The sequence below is a fragment of the Chenopodium album genome, chromosome 12, assembly GCF_948465745.1.
Source record: "Chenopodium album chromosome 12, dcCheAlbu1.1, whole genome shotgun sequence".
NCBI lineage: Eukaryota > Viridiplantae > Streptophyta > Magnoliopsida > Caryophyllales > Amaranthaceae > Chenopodium > Chenopodium album.
The window spans coordinates 24,944,983-24,963,474 of NC_137845.1; the positions used below are offsets into that span (position 1 = coordinate 24,944,983).

General features: G+C 34.3%; 1 protein-coding gene across 1 annotated transcript; it reads right to left on the reverse strand.

The window, feature by feature from the left end:
- Window positions 1-13,790: 13,790 nt before the first annotated feature.
- LOC145570459 (WAT1-related protein At2g37460-like) lies at window positions 13,791-17,425 on the reverse strand. The gene is made up of 7 exons (XM_081629555.1): window positions 17,214-17,425; window positions 16,922-16,984; window positions 16,692-16,808; window positions 15,643-15,883; window positions 15,293-15,454; window positions 14,444-14,595; window positions 13,791-14,170 (listed from the first exon to the last, which is right to left on the reverse strand). The coding sequence occupies exons 1-7, from the start codon at window positions 17,405-17,407 to the stop codon at window positions 13,963-13,965; spliced, it is 1,137 nt and encodes a 378-aa protein (XP_081485681.1). The 5' UTR covers window positions 17,408-17,425; the 3' UTR covers window positions 13,791-13,962.
- Between the last annotated feature and the right edge of the window lie 1,067 nt (window positions 17,426-18,492).

Genomic DNA, 18,492 nt, shown 5'->3' on the forward strand with positions numbered 1-18,492 from the left:
TTTGTACATATTCTTGTGGATATAGCTTTGAATAAGCTTGGGGTTATAAGTTTGTTTTTGTTTGGTGACTTCTTGGTTTTGGTGTCGAGGTGTGGCCAACCTTTGCTTCATAACCTAGGTGTACCACCAAATTCTAAATTTTAAGCCTACCCCTAACCTTTTTCCCTTACGTTACAACCTTTGGGAAAGTCCTTTCGACCTAGTGGTTGAGTCATATACCGAGGGAAGGCATTATGAGTTAAAGCCTAAGGGAAAGGGATGCAAGGTCAAGATGTCGAGAACCCTCAAATTCTATTCTTTTCCGGTTCCTTCCTGGAACCATAGAGACGCTTACTAAGGGAAGATTTGAAGCCATTAGGGAGAACGCGGTTAGATTGGTTGGGATGAAAGTGGATTGCACCTTATTAGTTCTCTACGCTCAGCATACCCTATGTTTCAATCAACCCTCGATATCTTAGAACGTGCTTACCATTGTTGTTTTAGAAAGTTTGATATCCTTCGTGCCTTGATCATGTGCAAAAGGCCATTGTATAAGGATTTCTTTTCTTTTCAAGGTTTTAAACTTCCTCTTTTCTTTTCTTTTTGCTTTGCCTCCTTTTTAATAAAAAGAGTTATAGGTTAATCTCTTTGGAAACCTTTACGAGAGCATCACTCGTCCTCTAGAGCGATCTCGGGGTTTAAATGGCTTGTCTTTAGTTTCTAAAATTGACCGTGATTCCTATGAAAGTGAGCTAGTGTATATTCTCATCTTCTCTAATTTTCTTGTTTCTTTCTTTGCTTGAGTAGTGTCATCATTTTCCCTTGGGTTTGATTTTGTTTTGCTCGAGGACGAGCAAAAGTTTAGCTTGGGGGAATTTGATGAGCGTCGTTTATGGCGCTCAAAAGAATAAGATTTAGGTTCATTTTCTTAATTTTCTTTCATAATTTTCATATAATTCTCTTAGTTTTATTTGATTTTCCATTTTTATAATTCACTTTGGTTCTCGATTAGTTTTTACGAGTTTTTCATATTTTTAGTTGATAATTCATAGTTTTAGTTTTAGTTTTACTTTGTTATGCTTTCTCTCTTTGATTTATTTGAGTTTTGTAGGTGAATAATCAAGTCAATTTGCTCATTTTGGGACTGCCTTGTTCGCGGGCATCATCTCGAGTGCACTGATGATGGGGATGCTCGAGAGCACGGAGTTTGATCAAGCAAGCGAAGGAGCCAAGGCCTCGTGCACCACACAGAGGTGCGCGCGCGCGGCACAGGGGTGCGTGCGCGCAGACCTAGCTGTGCGTGCACGCGGTTGGTCTGTGCGTGCGCACGGCCTGTGCGGCCCCCTTCGCTCGATTTTCCTATTTATAGCTTTTGACTTTCTTTTTTATGACGACTTAAATTGTACTAGAGAGAGAATTTTTCCAAAAATAGTAGAGAGAGAAAGTAGAGAGAGAAGCTTAAGATTTACTTGTTTGTACTTAAATTTGATCTTAGATTTTAATTTGATCTTGAAATTCCTTCTTCAATTCAATGGAAGTTTGTAAGATTTCTTTCCTTTGATTTACTTTTTATTCAATTCTCTCTAGTTTCTTGAATTTTGATTAAGATTACATTCCTTGCTCTAGAATTTGTTGATTGATTGATTTTCTTTTGATTAAGCTTTAAATGAATATGAGTTTGATTGAATTTGTTTTGTTTCTTAATTTCACCATGTTTAGTGAGTAGATTAGTTGCTAGGGAGAAGGGGAAGCATGCTTGATTGATGATTTTTGCTAGTTGATGATGCTAAATTAAATTGAATGTTGCAATTAAATTGGTTGACATAGTTGTGCATGTGATTAATTAAACTAGGAGTGATCAACCTATAAGATTAATCTAGATTGCATTGCAAATATCAATGACATGAACCCTTGATTTGAGGATTGCTTTAATTGATTGAATTTGATTGTGATTTTCCTTGTTAGCCATTCTTAGTGAACCCTAGCTTGGCTTATAGGAGATAGCTTTTGGATTCCTTTGATTGCAACTATTGTTTATCCCTTGTGATGTTGAATCGATTGAGTGATCTATAAATTAGCGTAATCATCGAGCTTGCATGTGGAACCAATATCCCTAGTGTTTAGCATATTGAATTCTTCGATTTGTTAGCTTTTTGACATTTTAGTTACCAACCATTACCATTTATATTCTTCGATCTAGCTTGACATGTGCTATAGCATCGTTCCTACTCATTCCTTTGGGTTCGACCCTTGACTTACCATATACTTGTATTAGGGTTGGTCGAGTGTTTACAAATTAAGTTTGGCTCTAGGGAGAGGTAGATAACGACCTACATTTTCCTCTTGTCAATTTCACATGATAAGGGAATGGAAATCAGAGGGTGAAATCAGAATTTGTTAAGTCGGAACGGACGAAAATGTAGCCGATCCACTTACTTAATCTCTGCCTCAAGTGAAGCACAACAAGCACGTTGAGGCAATGGGAATCAGGCACGTTGGAGATTGGCTTTGATTTCCCTGTTTAGTGTTTTAATTAACATTTTAATGTAAGACACTAAGATGAACCATTCAGGTTTTGGAGTAATTTTATTTCATGCAATTTTATCACTCCATTTCTATTTAATTGTGGTTTAGAATTAAACATTAAGCCCATTCAATTATGAGAATATTCAAAATAGGGTATCAACACTAGTCTTGGATAAAGAAACACCTATTAAGTGAACATTGAATTTTATAATTGAAAATTATCCCTAATCAAGGTCATTTAAATGATGGACGATTAATGACCACTTGAGATGTGTGTAGTTTGATTTATAGCACCGTTTCTTATGCTACAAGGACATAATTGTCATAAATCATTTGTACAGGTATTGGTTTAGAACCATACTGGATCGACTTATGAGAATACTTTAAGAGATTTAAAAATCGTCATAAGTATGCTTCTCATTATGGCTATCGGAACCTCTTTCCTCAACCATGAGTATTGTGAGTTCTCTTGTTTGAGTACTAGTCCGTTTTGATGTTAGTCAAACGTCTGCCATACATGGAGATTATAACAGCAACATTCGGGCGGCTAGGTCCTCTTAGTAAGAGAAGCTGACAGTACAAGATTGGGAATGTCCCCCTACTAATAATAGGGAACATGTCTTTGTTGTTTACAAGGCCTCTCGAAGAACAAAACTCTAAAAATGCATGGCCGTGCTCAGATGGATTTTAGAAATCATCTGTTTATTGACAGTCAATCTCGGATTTCGAGAAACACTTCTGGACGTAATACGGACGACGAATAATCTTACCTTATAGTTCATAAAGAGACATTAAGTGACATAGGAAATAGGGTATACACAAAAACCGCACTTGTCTGGAAGGACAAGTGGGAGATTGATAGGAATGGTGTCCTTCGAACAAGTGTATTATTTCGATAGAGGGTTCGAAATTATTAGAAAGCTAATTATTCAGTAAGGTCAATTGATCGAAATGCCTAGTTGGAGGCCGCTTTCGATCAGTAATATTAATCTATAATTAATATTACAGCTTAATCTTGACTGAACCCTTAGGGTCACACCCAAGCAACTAACAATCCGATATGACGAATTAATTCGGAAGGAATTAATGAGTCGCTCGAGTATTAAATATTTAGACGTCGGAAAAAGAGCTAGGAGCGTCAAAATCGAGCGTCGCAAGTCGAGTCGAATTAATAAAAGATGAGACGGTAAAATTAAGAATTAATGAACAATTTACCACAATACCCCTTGCATCGAAATGCCCCGAGAAAACCAAGTGCAAGGGGCACTTAGTATAGCAAGGTGGCTAGCATGTGCACCAAACCGAGCCTAGGCTGCCTGGTTAGTGCAGCGGCATGCTAGCGCACCGCTGCTAGCACATGGCTACCAAGTCGTGCTAACATGCACGAGCAGCGGCAGCAGCATGAAGCTAGCAGTGCTAGCAGCGCGCTAGCACTGCTAGCAGTGTGTGGCGCGCAGTAGCCTTGGCCAGCAGCCCGCAAGCATGCGTGGTGTGCTAGGCCGAGGCAGCAGCACTATCGCACATTCGTGCGCCCAGCAGCAGGCCTAGCTGCACGCACCAAGAGCCAGCAAGGCTGCTTGGGTGCCAAGGCATGGCCTGCCACGTGGCAGCCATTCATTAGAGCCGAGAGATGTGAGAGGCGGTTCTTGGGAGCCTTGGGGATCAAGTTTTGATCCCCCCCCCCCCCTTGTGGTCCTTACTTAACCTCTCCTCATAGAATGTCACTTGTTGATTAATTAGTTGTTTGCTATTTTCTTTTATTTTCTATTTAAAAAATAAAAAGGGAAAATTAATTTTATCAACTCTCCCACATTGATAAGAGAGTGGAATTCTCTCATGACATTCTCTATAAATACCCACCTTGGGATTTGGAGAAAGTCACTTGCATAGGAACTCAATAAGGCATCTCCACTTGAGAGAAAACCTTTAAGTTCATATAATACTCGAGTAGTGTTTTGGTCTGACTTGGCTAAACTCCAAGTAAGAGATCGGTCAGGCTCAAGTTATAGGTGGATACCGTAGGAGGTCTCTACACTTGCAAGACTTGGCTTTGAAGTAAGAGCTCCGAGTGAGAGCGAAGCACACCGCAAGGGTAAGAATGTCTTTTCTCTCTTTCTTGTTATTTATATGGTTTTAGTTATATTAATTGTGAGCGGGTCATGGGGTCGGGTTTTATTCCGCGGTGAGCTGGACTCATCGAAATCCAACAGTTTTGTCATTGGTAATTTATTTTATACGTTTGGGATATAACCTCTATTGATGAATGCAAGTTACAATTCTATATGGTTAAAAAAAATGGGTAATGACTAACTATATTACATGTTATTGCCTTTTGTTATTGTCCTTATGCTTCATTTTCTATGGACATTCTGGTATTGTTGACCTTAAATTCATCTCTGAAACTATATGTAATGTCCTTTTATGTTATAGTACAATGCCTATTATGTTTGTGAAAATGTTGTTCTCTGCTTTGTCATTGGTGATTACCTGTTTTGGGAAATTAACTATATTGATGAATGTAGTATATCAATTCTCTATTTTAATGTAAACGGGTAATGACTAATTATTATTCGGGTCATTACCTGCTTGTTTTTAAACTGTATTTCAATTCTATTGACATTCTGGAACTTTTTTATCTTAAATTCATCTATGAAACTATATGTAATGTCCTTTTAAGTTATAGTACAATGCCTACGTCATTGGTGATTACCTGTTTCAGGAAATTAACTATATTGATGAATGTAGTATATCAATTCTTTGTTTTAATGTAAACGGGTAATGACTAATTATTATTCGGGTCATTACCTGTTTGTTTTTAAACTGTATTTCAATTCTATTTACATTCTGGTATTTTTTACCTTAATTTCATCTCTGAAACTATATGTAATGTCCTTTTATGTTATAGTACAATGCTTATTATGTTTGTGAAAATGTTGTTCTCTATTTTGTCATTGGTGATTACCTGTTTTGGGAAATTAACTATATTGATGAATGTAGTATATCAATTCTCTGTTTTAATGTAAATAGGTAATCACTAATTATTATTCGATTCATTACCTGTTTGTTTTAAAACTGTATTTCAATTCTATTGATATCCTGGTATTTTTTTACCTTAAATTAATCTCACGTGATGACTGTATATTGTAAATTATGTTTGTGACCATGTTGTTCTCTATTTTTTCATTATTTTGACACATCTATTTTGTCATTTATAAAATTGAACAAGTGCATTTAGTAATGTACTTATATTGCTGAATTCTGCGTAACAAATCTCTTTTGTATATTAATGGGTAATAACCATATGTATTTCGTGTTATTACCTGTTTTAGTTTTTAGTATGAACTTTGGACAATTAACCAAATTACTTTTGTTCTTTGTTGGGAAGATGAAGATGAAGGTGAAGATGAAGATGAGGACGACAACTCTAAGAGAGTACAAAAGGCTTCTATTGCACCTGCTAATGAAGATGATGATTCTGGAAATGACAATTTCTATGATACTTAGGCTTCGTATATGTATCTATGTATACCAAGGAGCTATATACTTTAAATATTGTGTTTCTGTTTTCTCAACTGTGATCGAAAGACATTTTTAGTAGTAAATTGTAATGTGGGTACTATCATGTATTTTGGCCCAATGTGGCGAAACTGTAATGGTGGCATGTCACATATTTAGTCTTTGTAATGTATGGTCTGTTTGAACCTTGATTTTCTACTGAAATGATTTTACTTTATGTTAAATTACTTTATGTTCATACCTTGAATTTTGAATTAGAAGGGCCTCCATTTTCACAACTTTTACAGTATTGAAGGGTCTATATTTGTTATGGGGATTATTATTTTAAGTGTGAAAGGGAATCTACCTATACATGAATTTAGTAATCCTTGTAAAAAAAATTTAAGTTAACTTTGAAAAGTTAATTACCAATTAAAGTTAATTAACATGTGTTACAATTGGAAACATATCAATTGACATCCCTATTTTATATGAACTTAATTAGGATATGTAAATATTCCATTATATTTAAAACTATATTAGGTTAGTAAAAATACAAGAACTGATAATAAGCCATTTTTCTATGATAACTCAATGTATTGAAGGCATATTTTTCAAACATTGTCATGCATTGACAATCAAATGTTTTTTTTTTAAAAAAAAATTTCCATTAAATGATAAAGCATTCTTTTGAATTCAAATATGTTTGTAATTATCAAAAGTGAATTTGAATTGATGCATCAAATGATAATTTTTTTTATATTATAACTTAAATTTAAAAAAAAAAAAAAAAAAAAAAAAAAAAAAAAAAAAAAAAAAAAAACAAACAAATGAAATTTAGAATTAACCAAATCCTCAACAAGTCATTCTGCAATACATTTATTCAATTATATTTTAATAATTGACCACAAATATATCCCATGAAATAACCAGTGCAAACAAAGTCATAGATGTGTATGCAATATATATGTTCTTCTCCATGGTTCATTGACATAATTGGTTTTTCAAGTCACATATTTGTTCATGAAATTGTGACTTTTTTATCTTCACTTTGTTTAATTAGCTTCATAGTTAGAGATTTAACTTCTTTCTCGGCTGCATCCAATCTCTTTGACATCATCTCACACTCGACGCATCCACCGACACCATCATACAACCATTTGAAAAATCCACAGTCATCCTCCTGCAATTTATAAAAATTAAAAAACCTTAATTGGTACTTGGAACCTTAATGAAATATTATTATATTTACTCATATCCATTAAAATTGTATCGGAAATTACAAATGGGTTTAGAAAAAGTACCGGATATTTACCACAACCACGAAATTTCCTTCCCTTATTATGGTTAGGCTTGTTCACAGTTCGAATCTTAGAGGGAACGCCACATCCACATTTCACCATGAACCCTCCAAAACTAAAAGATGAACCGCGAGAAATGGAATTTTGTTTGTCCCCCATTTTTTTTTTTTTTTTTGGGTACGTGTGTGTTTGTGCTAAGTACAAGGGGGAGAGTTGATCAAGGATATAATTGAGCTTTTTGAAACTAACCTCCAATGAAAAGGGCGGTCAATTGAAAATTTTGAATTTAATTTGAAAAATTCAACGTATAAATTAATTGAAAAAGATACCGCATCACTATTGTCTTTTGATGAACATATAATATGCTTTATCCTAAACATATTTGTGTCATTACCTGTTTTTTTAAAAACTATTTTTCTACAGCTAAGGTTCATTTGAATAAGAATTTAGTACTTAGACATTAGGCCTTAAACAACATATAATTATCATTAGGTATAAATCATATGTGGTAAATATATCAATGTAACCCATAATGTTAAATCGCATAAAGTATGACTAAATTCTTATTTATACTTCTTAAACATTTATGCCCATGGAATTTTCTAAAGATTGATGTTTTAATTACTTATATTGAAGATAGGTGGATGTTTTAATTACTTATATTGAAGTATATGCTTACAGAATTAAAACCGCTAAAGTAGATGTATAAGTTACCATTGATATCAAACTTTAGCTTGGTAACATATAAAATGTGATTTGTGTAGTGAAGACCAAAGTCGTATTCACTATCAATTAATAATATAATAAAATATTAATGAATTAAAAAGCAGTATTTGGTAATGTCCAAAATAACGTATGGTCGTAACCATAACTTATAGGGATGTTTCATACAGGTAATGTCGAATATATGTGTGGTAAATACACTTACACAAACAGATTTTAATTAACATATATGCATTTTTTTTGGATAAAACAGGCTGCGCAAAAAAGTTTTGTCGGTTTCTTCTTAGAATTTCCTGTCGAACCCGAATTATAGAATACTTTAAAATTTTGATTTCGATTACATAAAACCAGTGATTTCTCATCAATTGTTGGACTTTGTAAAATGAAAACCAATTATTCAAGGATTAGAAATCAATCCCATTTGCGCTCAATATCGGTATTCAATAAAATATAAATTTTGATTATGATGTTTGAATCTGACCATGTCTTTGATGTCAATCGTTGCGCAATCGCTACTAAAGGAAATAGAACATTAATTAGTTGTTAAATTCTTCCATAGATGAAGAACATTGAATAAGCATGAAGAACACGAAGAACAATGAAGAACAATTTTTTATTTATAATTATTTTATTTTATTTTTGGATTTAATTAAAATTTGTTTTTTGTAAAATAATTTCGGAAAACAAAAATAGATTTTCGAAAAATCAAAAAATATTTTTCAGAAAATATAAATGTATTTTAAATAGGAAAAATTAAAAAAGGGGTTTGACCAACTATTTTAGGAAAGGTAAGATTAGCCAAACAAATTGAAGAATAGTGATGGTCATAAAGGAGAGTGACCACATTAAAATTTTTATTTTTAAGAACATAATTCATTCACTACTTCGTTCTGATTCCAACACAATAGAGTAGTGTTGTTTTATCAAATAAACTCAAGTCATTGTATAACTTTAGTAATTATCTTTAGATCGTAATATAAGAGTATGAGAGAAGAGATGCTTTTTCTATTCAATATTCACACCTATTTACAATATACAAAGTAGTCTATGCCTAAAACTAAATATGGAAAAGCAATAAATTAATTACAAGAAAGTAGGAGAAAATTTTTATCAAAGATATTTACAGAATAAAAGATTAATTGTAATCCCATGATCAGTGGCATGATCAAAGGCATAATCAATGGGATAATATATCCACCAAATTACTAAAGTTATTTCTTAATACGCCCCCTCAAAACGGTCGGCTACGAAGTGAGACCGATTTTGTTGAACAATGTTGTGAACGTGTCTCGTGGTAATGGTTTCGTTAAGGCATCTGAAAGCTGGTCATTAGTGAAAATGTATGAGACTTGGAGCTTGCCACTTTGAACATTTTCACGAACGAAGTGATAATCTAGGCCTAAATGCTTCATTTTCGAATGGAACACTGGATTAACACTTACATATGTTGCCCCTGCGTTGTCACAATATATTATCGGTGTCGTTGTGACTTCATGACCAAGTTCCTGAAATAAATTTCAAACCTAGAGTATTTCAGCAGTAGCACTTGCCACTACTCTGTATTCTACCTCAGTGGAGGATCGTGCTCTTGTTCGTTGTTTTCGAGAGGACCAAGATATTGGATTTTTCCCCAAGTAGACAATGTAAGCTGTAGTTGAGATGTAATCGTCCTTATCACGAGCCCAATCTGCATCTGAGAAAGTATGAAGAGAGAGGGGGGAGTTTTTATGCAATGTGAAGCCCATGTAGGTGTGCCACCTAAGTATCGTAGTAGACGATGTAGTGCTTGCATATGTTGACCATTGGGTCGTTGCATATATTGAGCTAGCTTGTTAACTGCTAATGCGACATCCAGACGTGTGAGACCAAGATATTGAAGACTACTAATGAGTTGTCGATATGGAGTAGGATATGACAGTGGCTCCCTATGGATAGATGAGGGTGGACTTGTAGTAGGGGAGTTGCAACTGGTTTTGCTTCATCCATGTTAGCTTTGCATAGGTGTTCAGCAATATATTTCTTTTGACTAAGTAAAAGGCCATTAGGATGAGGCATGACTTCGACTCCTAAGAAATATGAGAGGTCACCCAGATCTTTTAAAGAGAAATGAGCAGCAAGTGTTTTGACAAACTCCTCCAAAAATAGTGGAGTATTACTTGTCACAATTATATCATCAACATAAGCAAGTAAGTAAATAATGTTACCGTTTTTATTTAGAGTGAAAAGAGACGTGTCCGAAACGGTGTTTGTGAAACCCAAGTGAATCAGGTGCTGCCTTAATTCTTTGTACCACGCCCTAGGTGCTTGCTTTAAACCGTATAAAGCTTTGTTTAGTTTGCACACATGAGTTGGATTTTTGGGGTCACAATAACCTGGTGGTTGGATGGTGTAGACATCATCAGTGAGGGTGCCTTGGAGGAAGGCATTGTTGATATCGAGTTGTCGTAGGGGCCAATCTTGGCTTACTGCAAGGGAAAGAATGAGACGGATTGTGGCAGGCTTGACAACTGGACTGAATGTTTCACTATAGTCTACTCCTGGTCTTTAATTAAAACCTCTTGCAACATATCGAGCCTTGTATTGGATAATGTTTCCATCTTTGTCTTTCTTTATGCGGATAATCCATTTGCACCCAACCACATTCTGCGATGGAGAGGAGGGAACAAGGTCTCAAGTGTTGTTTTTCAGTAATGCATTAATTTCTTCATCCATCGCTTTCCTCCAAACCGGACTTTTTAGAGCTTGAGTGATGTTTTTAGGTATCTCAACATCAACAACTTCAGCATTTAAATTTAGTTTGGTAACCGGTTTGCGAATGCCATGTTGAAGTCTTGCGGTCATTTGAGGAGATGGTAGAGGAGTAGGTGAGGATGAGGAGGTGGAAGTAGTGGAGAATGATGGTGGGGTGTGGACTGGTTCTGGTTGTGCAGCGGAAGGAGTAGGAGATTGTTTGGGTGATGGTGGTGATGTGTTTAACGTGGAGGATGTAGGGGCACGGGTCAATATGGCAAGGGTGAGGGGTGCCCATTCCTCAAGTGGAAAAGGCAGTGAGGTGGGGGAATTAAATTTGTCTGAAAAAGGGAATACATTTTCAACAAAGTGAACATGCCTAGATGTGTATATTCGTTGAGATTCTAGCTCTAGACAATAAGGCACTTTGAGTAGGAGAGTAACCAATAAAAACACAAGGTTTTGATTTCATGTCTAATTTATGAGAAGTGTAAGGTTTGATCCATGGGTAAAAAAGACACCCGAAGCTTCTTAGTTTAGTGTAATTTGGTTGGATGCCAAATAATTTGGAAAAGGGAGACTCATTATTTAGTGTGGGTGTAGGAAGAAGATTGATGAGATATGCCGCTGTAGAACAAGCATGTGTCCAATATTCTAAGGGCATTTTTGCGTGAGTTAGCAAGGATAAAAAGTCTCAACAATGTGTCTATGACAACACTCGGAATAGCCGTTGTGTTGTGGTGTATGAGGAGGAGTGGTGAGATGAGATATGCCATCAATGGACAGAAAGTTATGAAGGGATTCATATTTGCCCCTATTGTCCGAGTAGAGAGTTTTGAGAGGGAGTTGGAAATACTTCTCGACAAGAGCTTTATGCCGAATGAATATGTTTTTAGTGTCTGATTTTTGTTTGAGGTGGTATAACCAAATGTATTTTGTATAATGATCAACAAAAATTAGGTAGTATTTGTAACCATCATGAGAACAAATTGGTGAAGTCCACAAGTTAGTATAAACATATTCAAGAGGAGCAGTGGAAGTAATAGAGGAAATAGAGAAAGGAAGACGGTGACTTTTATTACAAGCACATGAATTACAATCTAGAGTAGAAATACTAGGAACATGGAGTTTACTTTTAGAGATAAGTTGCCTAAAAACATTTTGAGACGGATGGCCTAAGCGATGATGCCAATCAAGAGAGGTGGTTTTTGTGCTTGCATAGACCCTAGGATACTGAAGTTGTACTTCATAGATTCCCGTATTTATTTGCCCCTGGAATAGAAATGCCCCCGTTGTGAATCCTTTATAAGAAAAGAATTTGATGAGAAGATGACAGAAACATTGTTATCTTGACAGACTTGAGAAACTAAAATTATATTTTTGGACATAGCAAGGACTACAAGAACATTATGTAATGTAAGAGAATTTGAGAAAGAAATGGAACCAAAGTGTGTAATTTTGAGACCCGTACCGCCACCAACAATTAGCTCTTCAGTGCCATCATAAGGAGCATGGAAAGAGAGATTGTTAAGATATGTCATGACATGATGTGAGGCGCCACTATCAAGTAACCATGAAGAGTTGGAGTTGGAGGAGGAGGCAGTGAGATTTGCGGTGTAAGCTTGTGGTTTGGGGTTAGGACGGTTGTTGAGCATAGGTGGTGGGGTAGGGGGAGTAGCATTAGGAAATTGGCGATTAAACAATGAACATTGGGTAACAACATGGCCTTGTTCGCGGCACCATTGACATTTGCCGAGAAAAGGTCGTGGCTACTTATTATAGTTGTTGGGAGTAGGGAGGATACCTGATGCAGGGGCGCAGGTAGTGTTACTGTAGTTGCGGTTTTGTGACCTTGTTGATGCAGCAAATGCAGTGGCAGGGAGAGACGAATCAGCTCGACTTTGTTTCAAGGATAGCTCCTTGTTGATGAGCTTCTCATGCAATTCTTCAAAGGATATAGGGGTGTCCCTAGCATTAACAGATTCGATCACAGAGGTGTATGAGTCATCTAGGCCAGCGAGAACACGATCAATCAGGTCCTCATGCTCCACCCTTTTTCCTAAGGCCGCAAGTTGATCGGCACAAGCCTTAATGGCTTGCATAAATTCAATGATGGTACAGTTGCCCTTGGTGATACAATGTAGTTGATCTTTGGGTTGTTTAATATGACCAAGACTAGGAGTAGCATAGGTTTTGTGCAGAATATCCTATAGTTGCTTTGAGCTATGGGCTTGAGAGACAAGAGGCATTAGATTGGTGGAGAGGGTGCCAATGAGAGCACCACATATGAGTTTGTCCCGACGAGTCCAGAAGGAGAAGTTAGGATTTATGATTTCTTCTTCATTGGAAGTGACAGTTGGAGGAGGGCAAGGAAAGGTACCATCAATATATTGAAATAGATCATGGCCCACAAGGATGGCCTCAATTTGCATTTTCCATGATAGGTAGTTGCTGGCAGTGAGTTTGATAGCATTAGGGATGTTGAGAAAGAGAAAAGGTTTGGTAGGAGCACTTGCATTGGGAATTTGGTAGGAAGAGTTGGGGTTTGCCATTGTTATGGAGATGGGAAGACTGTGGTGGATCGTTAGTCTGATACCATATAAGAGTATGAGAGAAGAGATGCTTTTTCTATTCAATATTCACACCTATTTATAATATACAAAGTAGTCTATGCCTAAAACTAAATACGGAAAAGCAAAAATCAATTACATGAAGTGGGAGAAAATTCTATCAAAGATATTTACAGAATAAAAGATTGATTGTAATCCCATGATCAGTGGCATGATCAAAGGCATAATCAATGGGATAATATATCCTCCAAATTACTGAAGTTATTCCTTAATACGTAACACCTAGGGTAGCAAAAATAGCCTTTAGCCCTACCTTATACAAGAGTTATTATCATTATATATATGCACATCAAGTGAATGTTTTTTGGAATTAAAGAGAATCTAGTTGATTCATGAGCAACCTCGATCTTTCATTAATACAAAGGTTAGGAATCGAAAATTAGATATCTCATTATGAGTTAATATATGCTCAGCTAAAACGTAAAGATGATGGAAATATAAGCTAGTGATCGAGTTTTACATACATATGGTTGATGATGAATTAAAAATTTAAATTGATCCGACCCCTTCTCTTCATCAACAATAATTATCAGAAATAATGGGTTACTTTGTTGATAATTAGTCCAAATATATCAAAGCTATACATGAATATGATCTTGATTAATATGCAAGCAGTGAGAATTGTCGTTGACATCTTCTACTTGACCTTGTAATTGTATTTGTGTGCCAATTTTTTGGTCTGTTGTTTTATCTTCATCAAGTGGTGGAGTGTGAGTGTCATAATCCTTGCCTTTTCCCCAAATAACCATGTACAAGCCTACTACAATTACAATGGCACCAAATAACCTGCAAAATTAAATTTAATTAATTAGTCAATTCACCAAGTCACATTACAAAAATTAAAGTAAATAATTATTATTTGAACTTCTCACATCAATATATATAATTATATACTCCGTATAATATAATTTACACAATTTGACTTTTAACACAATAACTAACACAACTTGACTTTTAACACAATAATTAACACAACTTGACTTTATTTACATTTAATTTTTACTATAGTCTTTAGTGACGTATTGAAAACAAATATTATTTATATCTGTAAGAAATTACCTTCCAAGATACATCTTTTCCGCCATTAAGAAGGTGCTCAAAATAGCAACAATGACCATGCACAAAGGACTGAAAGCCGTGACGAAAACCGGTCCTCTTTCTTTCATTACAACTCCCTGAATAAAATATAACAATCCCGAACAAAATATACCCTACAATCACAACAACGTGTACATATATCGTAAGTTTTTCTTGTTATTTGCTCACATTTTTATTGCTTCTTCAACTAATTAATTATAATAATTGTTAACCAAATGTTATTGTATTGGTAGTATAAATTAGCATCGATCTAATCATGTAAAATACGGTTTTTACTTCAAGGCATATGCATGGTAAAATTTTTTAATATGACAAAATATAATGATAAACACAAATTCATATCTTATTTTTAATTTAAATTTTTTTGTATGATGGAGTACACGAACAACATCAAAATACTTATATTAAACATCAAAATAATGGAAAAGTTCCTATCGCATAATTAGCATGGTGTGACCATTTAAATTTTCACGTTACATATATGACAATTAAATAAGAATTAAGTAATATGATATTTTTCACTGTGTGTCAATATTTTATTCATGTGATTAACTCATATACTTTCGTGGGGAGCTTTTATTAATTATATATAAAGGAAACAATTTTCACGCCAAGTTGTTTGTTTAGTTCATTCAACTTTCATTTTAGAAGTTTTCAAGCGTATGCGTTTCTTTTAATGAGTCACATAATACAAGGTTTTTTTTTTTTTTTAAATTAGTTATTTTCATAACATATCAATTCAATCACAATTTTTTAAGCAAGACTATGTTCAATCAATTTAGCTTTTTTAAATTTAGAGGGATAACGTACACTATAAACCGCAGCTAATAAATTGGCATCCCATCCAATTGCCCATACATGGGATCTTCCCTTCTCCATAACAAGTGCAACCGCGGTACCTTCTAATGTGCCCAACAAACATATCCATGCTGTAAGAGATAACTCGACTGGATATGTGTTTAAAGTTATAGCCTACATGAAAACAAACAAACAAATAAATTTATTACTTTTTTTTTTTGAAAGGATATTTATTAATTTAAAAAAGAAAAAAGAAAAAAGGAAATGTGACTTTATAATTAGTTATGAATGGGTTATAAAGTAGAAAGTATTGAATTATTGTAGTAGAAAATCCAATCATATACATCATCAATTATACATACCTGAAGAATGACAAAAGCAGCCCAACTAAAGCAACCAATAGTGATCATAATGGAACCTTTAATTGCGTCATGAACACTAATATCTAGTGGTTTTGCACCATGATCAGTTACGCTATTTTTTGACAAAAATATAAGAGCTGGTCCTTTTACTAGTGTCATCATCATCGCACCACCAACGGTCGCCACTGTTCCTACTATCTTTGCTTGACTACGGAGGCTTATACACTTCACCACTTCAAGTTTGTCCACCATTGTAATAGGCAATAGAAAAGTTAACGAACATCCTTAGACACAAGGGGGAATTTTCATTATGGACACTTATCATAATTGAGCGAGTATGATCAATTGATCCTAGGCGGAGCCAACTAAGGTACTGGTAGAGCACGTGCCCTAACAAGCTATAAAAAAAATGCATAAAGTGCATAAAAAGTGCATAACTAGTAGCCTAGTGGTTAGGACCTTGATTTTTCCATCAAAGGTTATGGGTTCAATTTTCATGTCTAACATTTAATTTTTGTTTTTTTTTCTTTTATTTTTTTCCTCTACTTTGGTTGTAATTTTAGTAATATCATACTCAAATTAAAATTGATATTTTGAATCATGCTATTTGATACGAATATGTGTTTAGTGATGTTGAATCCATAAGTAGAAGATTTTTTTTTTTATTAAATGGGTCATTACTTAAAGTCTTGAATAAGCCCGGGTAACATTTGATGGATTTTAGAATACTACATTATTACACAAATTTGAATCTTGATATTAAGAACATTCATTCTTTAATTTCATGATTGCTATGTACTATGTAGTTGTGTCTTGATTTTTTTTATTTAATTATAAATGATTAAAGAGACAAATTTTAGGCACTTGATAAGAGAAATTCCAGACGGTACAATGTCCTACCATTATTTAAATCCTGGCTCGACCACTGAGTATGATTGTCAGACATACTCGACACTTGATATAACTAGCATATAGTAAGCCCTTAAGCTAACTATTAAGATCCTTTCAAAAAAAAAAAAAGGTAACTGTTAAGATAGTTTTTTTCTTACCTCATAATCCATGCCATTAGAAATGTTATTGCAGGGAGAATGTTAGCCATCGTTGCTGCAAATGTCGCAGACGTGTACTTCATACCCATGTAATACAGGTTTTGGTCAATAACAGGCCTAACAGTGTAAAGTTTCATTTCAAAAATTCAATTAGTATACATAATATAATATAAGATTTTGAATGAATTTTTAGCTAAATAAAATAGATCATTTCATGAAAGAAATATTACTCAAGTAGACTTAGAAGCAACAACTTGATGAAAATTGATACGGTCATCTTAGGCCTTACTTTCCTGCACAAAATTGATTAGTTTGTTAAATAAACTAATAAAACACTCCTCCATATGCGCATGCTACCAAAAACTCTAAATTAATTACACTTATTTTATGCAAAATTACACTAGTCACTTATTTTAGGCCTTACTTTCCTGCACAAAATTGATTAGTTTTTTCCGTTCATATCACGATTATAATTACGTAATTACTCGTGTTAAGATGAAGGAAATCGATATATATGATTACTTGTCTAACACAAGAGCAAACGGAGCGATGATAATGGTAGCAACGGCATGGCGATAGACAACAAGAACATAGTTGCTCATCCCACGGTTGAGTGCAACCTTTGAGAGAATATCCATTCCTGCAAGCCCAATTTGGAGAAATATAACAGCCAGAAATGGCTTTGCTCTAATGTATAAGCTGCGAGTAGCCTCCATTTTCTTTATTTTTTGCAGCTTATCACCATGTAACACACTTATTATGCCACAACTTACTATATATAGTGGAGTAGATTCAAAACGTTTTGTGTGAGACTGGACACACATGAGACCGGGCTCATAATAAAAAAGGTGCGGGCCTAATAAACCCGACTAAAGCCCGCTTGCCATTTTATAAAAATGCCTGAATTTTTTCATTTTCCTCAAATTTCGAGCGTCGTCATTTCCTCAAATTTTGAACGCTTTCATTTCCTCAAATTTTACAGCATTCAAATCTTCAAATTTCAAAGCATTCAAATCATAAAAATGGAGAAATCAAACAACACGATGTAAACTAAAGGAGAATCTGATTCACCTATAGAATCAATTTCGAGTTCAATTACTGCTGAAAAAGGTATAATTTGTTTAATAATTTTAAATCGTATTTAATTTTAGATCATATTTAATTACAGATCGTACTGAATTTGTACAATCAATTTCGAGTTTATAAGTTTTCGCAAAAGCATTAATTTAATTTTGTATGCGATTTAAATTTGCATGCAATCAATTTCGACTTAATTTTGACTTTTAATTTGAATGGAAGACTAATTTAATTTCAGATCGTATCTAATTTCAACTTAATTTTGACTTATAATTTGAATTTGTACAATCAATTTTGAGTTTATAAGTTTTCGCAAAAGCATTAATTCAACTTTGCATGCGATTTAAATTTGCATGCAATCGATTTCTATTTAATTTCGACTTAAAATTTGAATGGAAGGCTAATTTAATTTCACATCGTATTTAATTTCGAGTTAATTTTGACTTATAATTTGCATGCAAAGGTATTTTAATTTCAGATTGTATATATATATGGTGTTGCAGTAAATTAATTTAAATTTGATTCCAATTTATTGTGTATTGATAATTTTAAGTTGTGAAATTCAAATACACTAATATTAATGATGAATGCAGCAGATAATGTAATTATTGAAGAGAACACCAATCAAGATAGAGACGAAGAAGAAAAAAATGAAGATGCTGCAAATATAATAGGTATGTTTGTCTGAAAGTTATAATAATTAAAAATATAATACACTGATAAT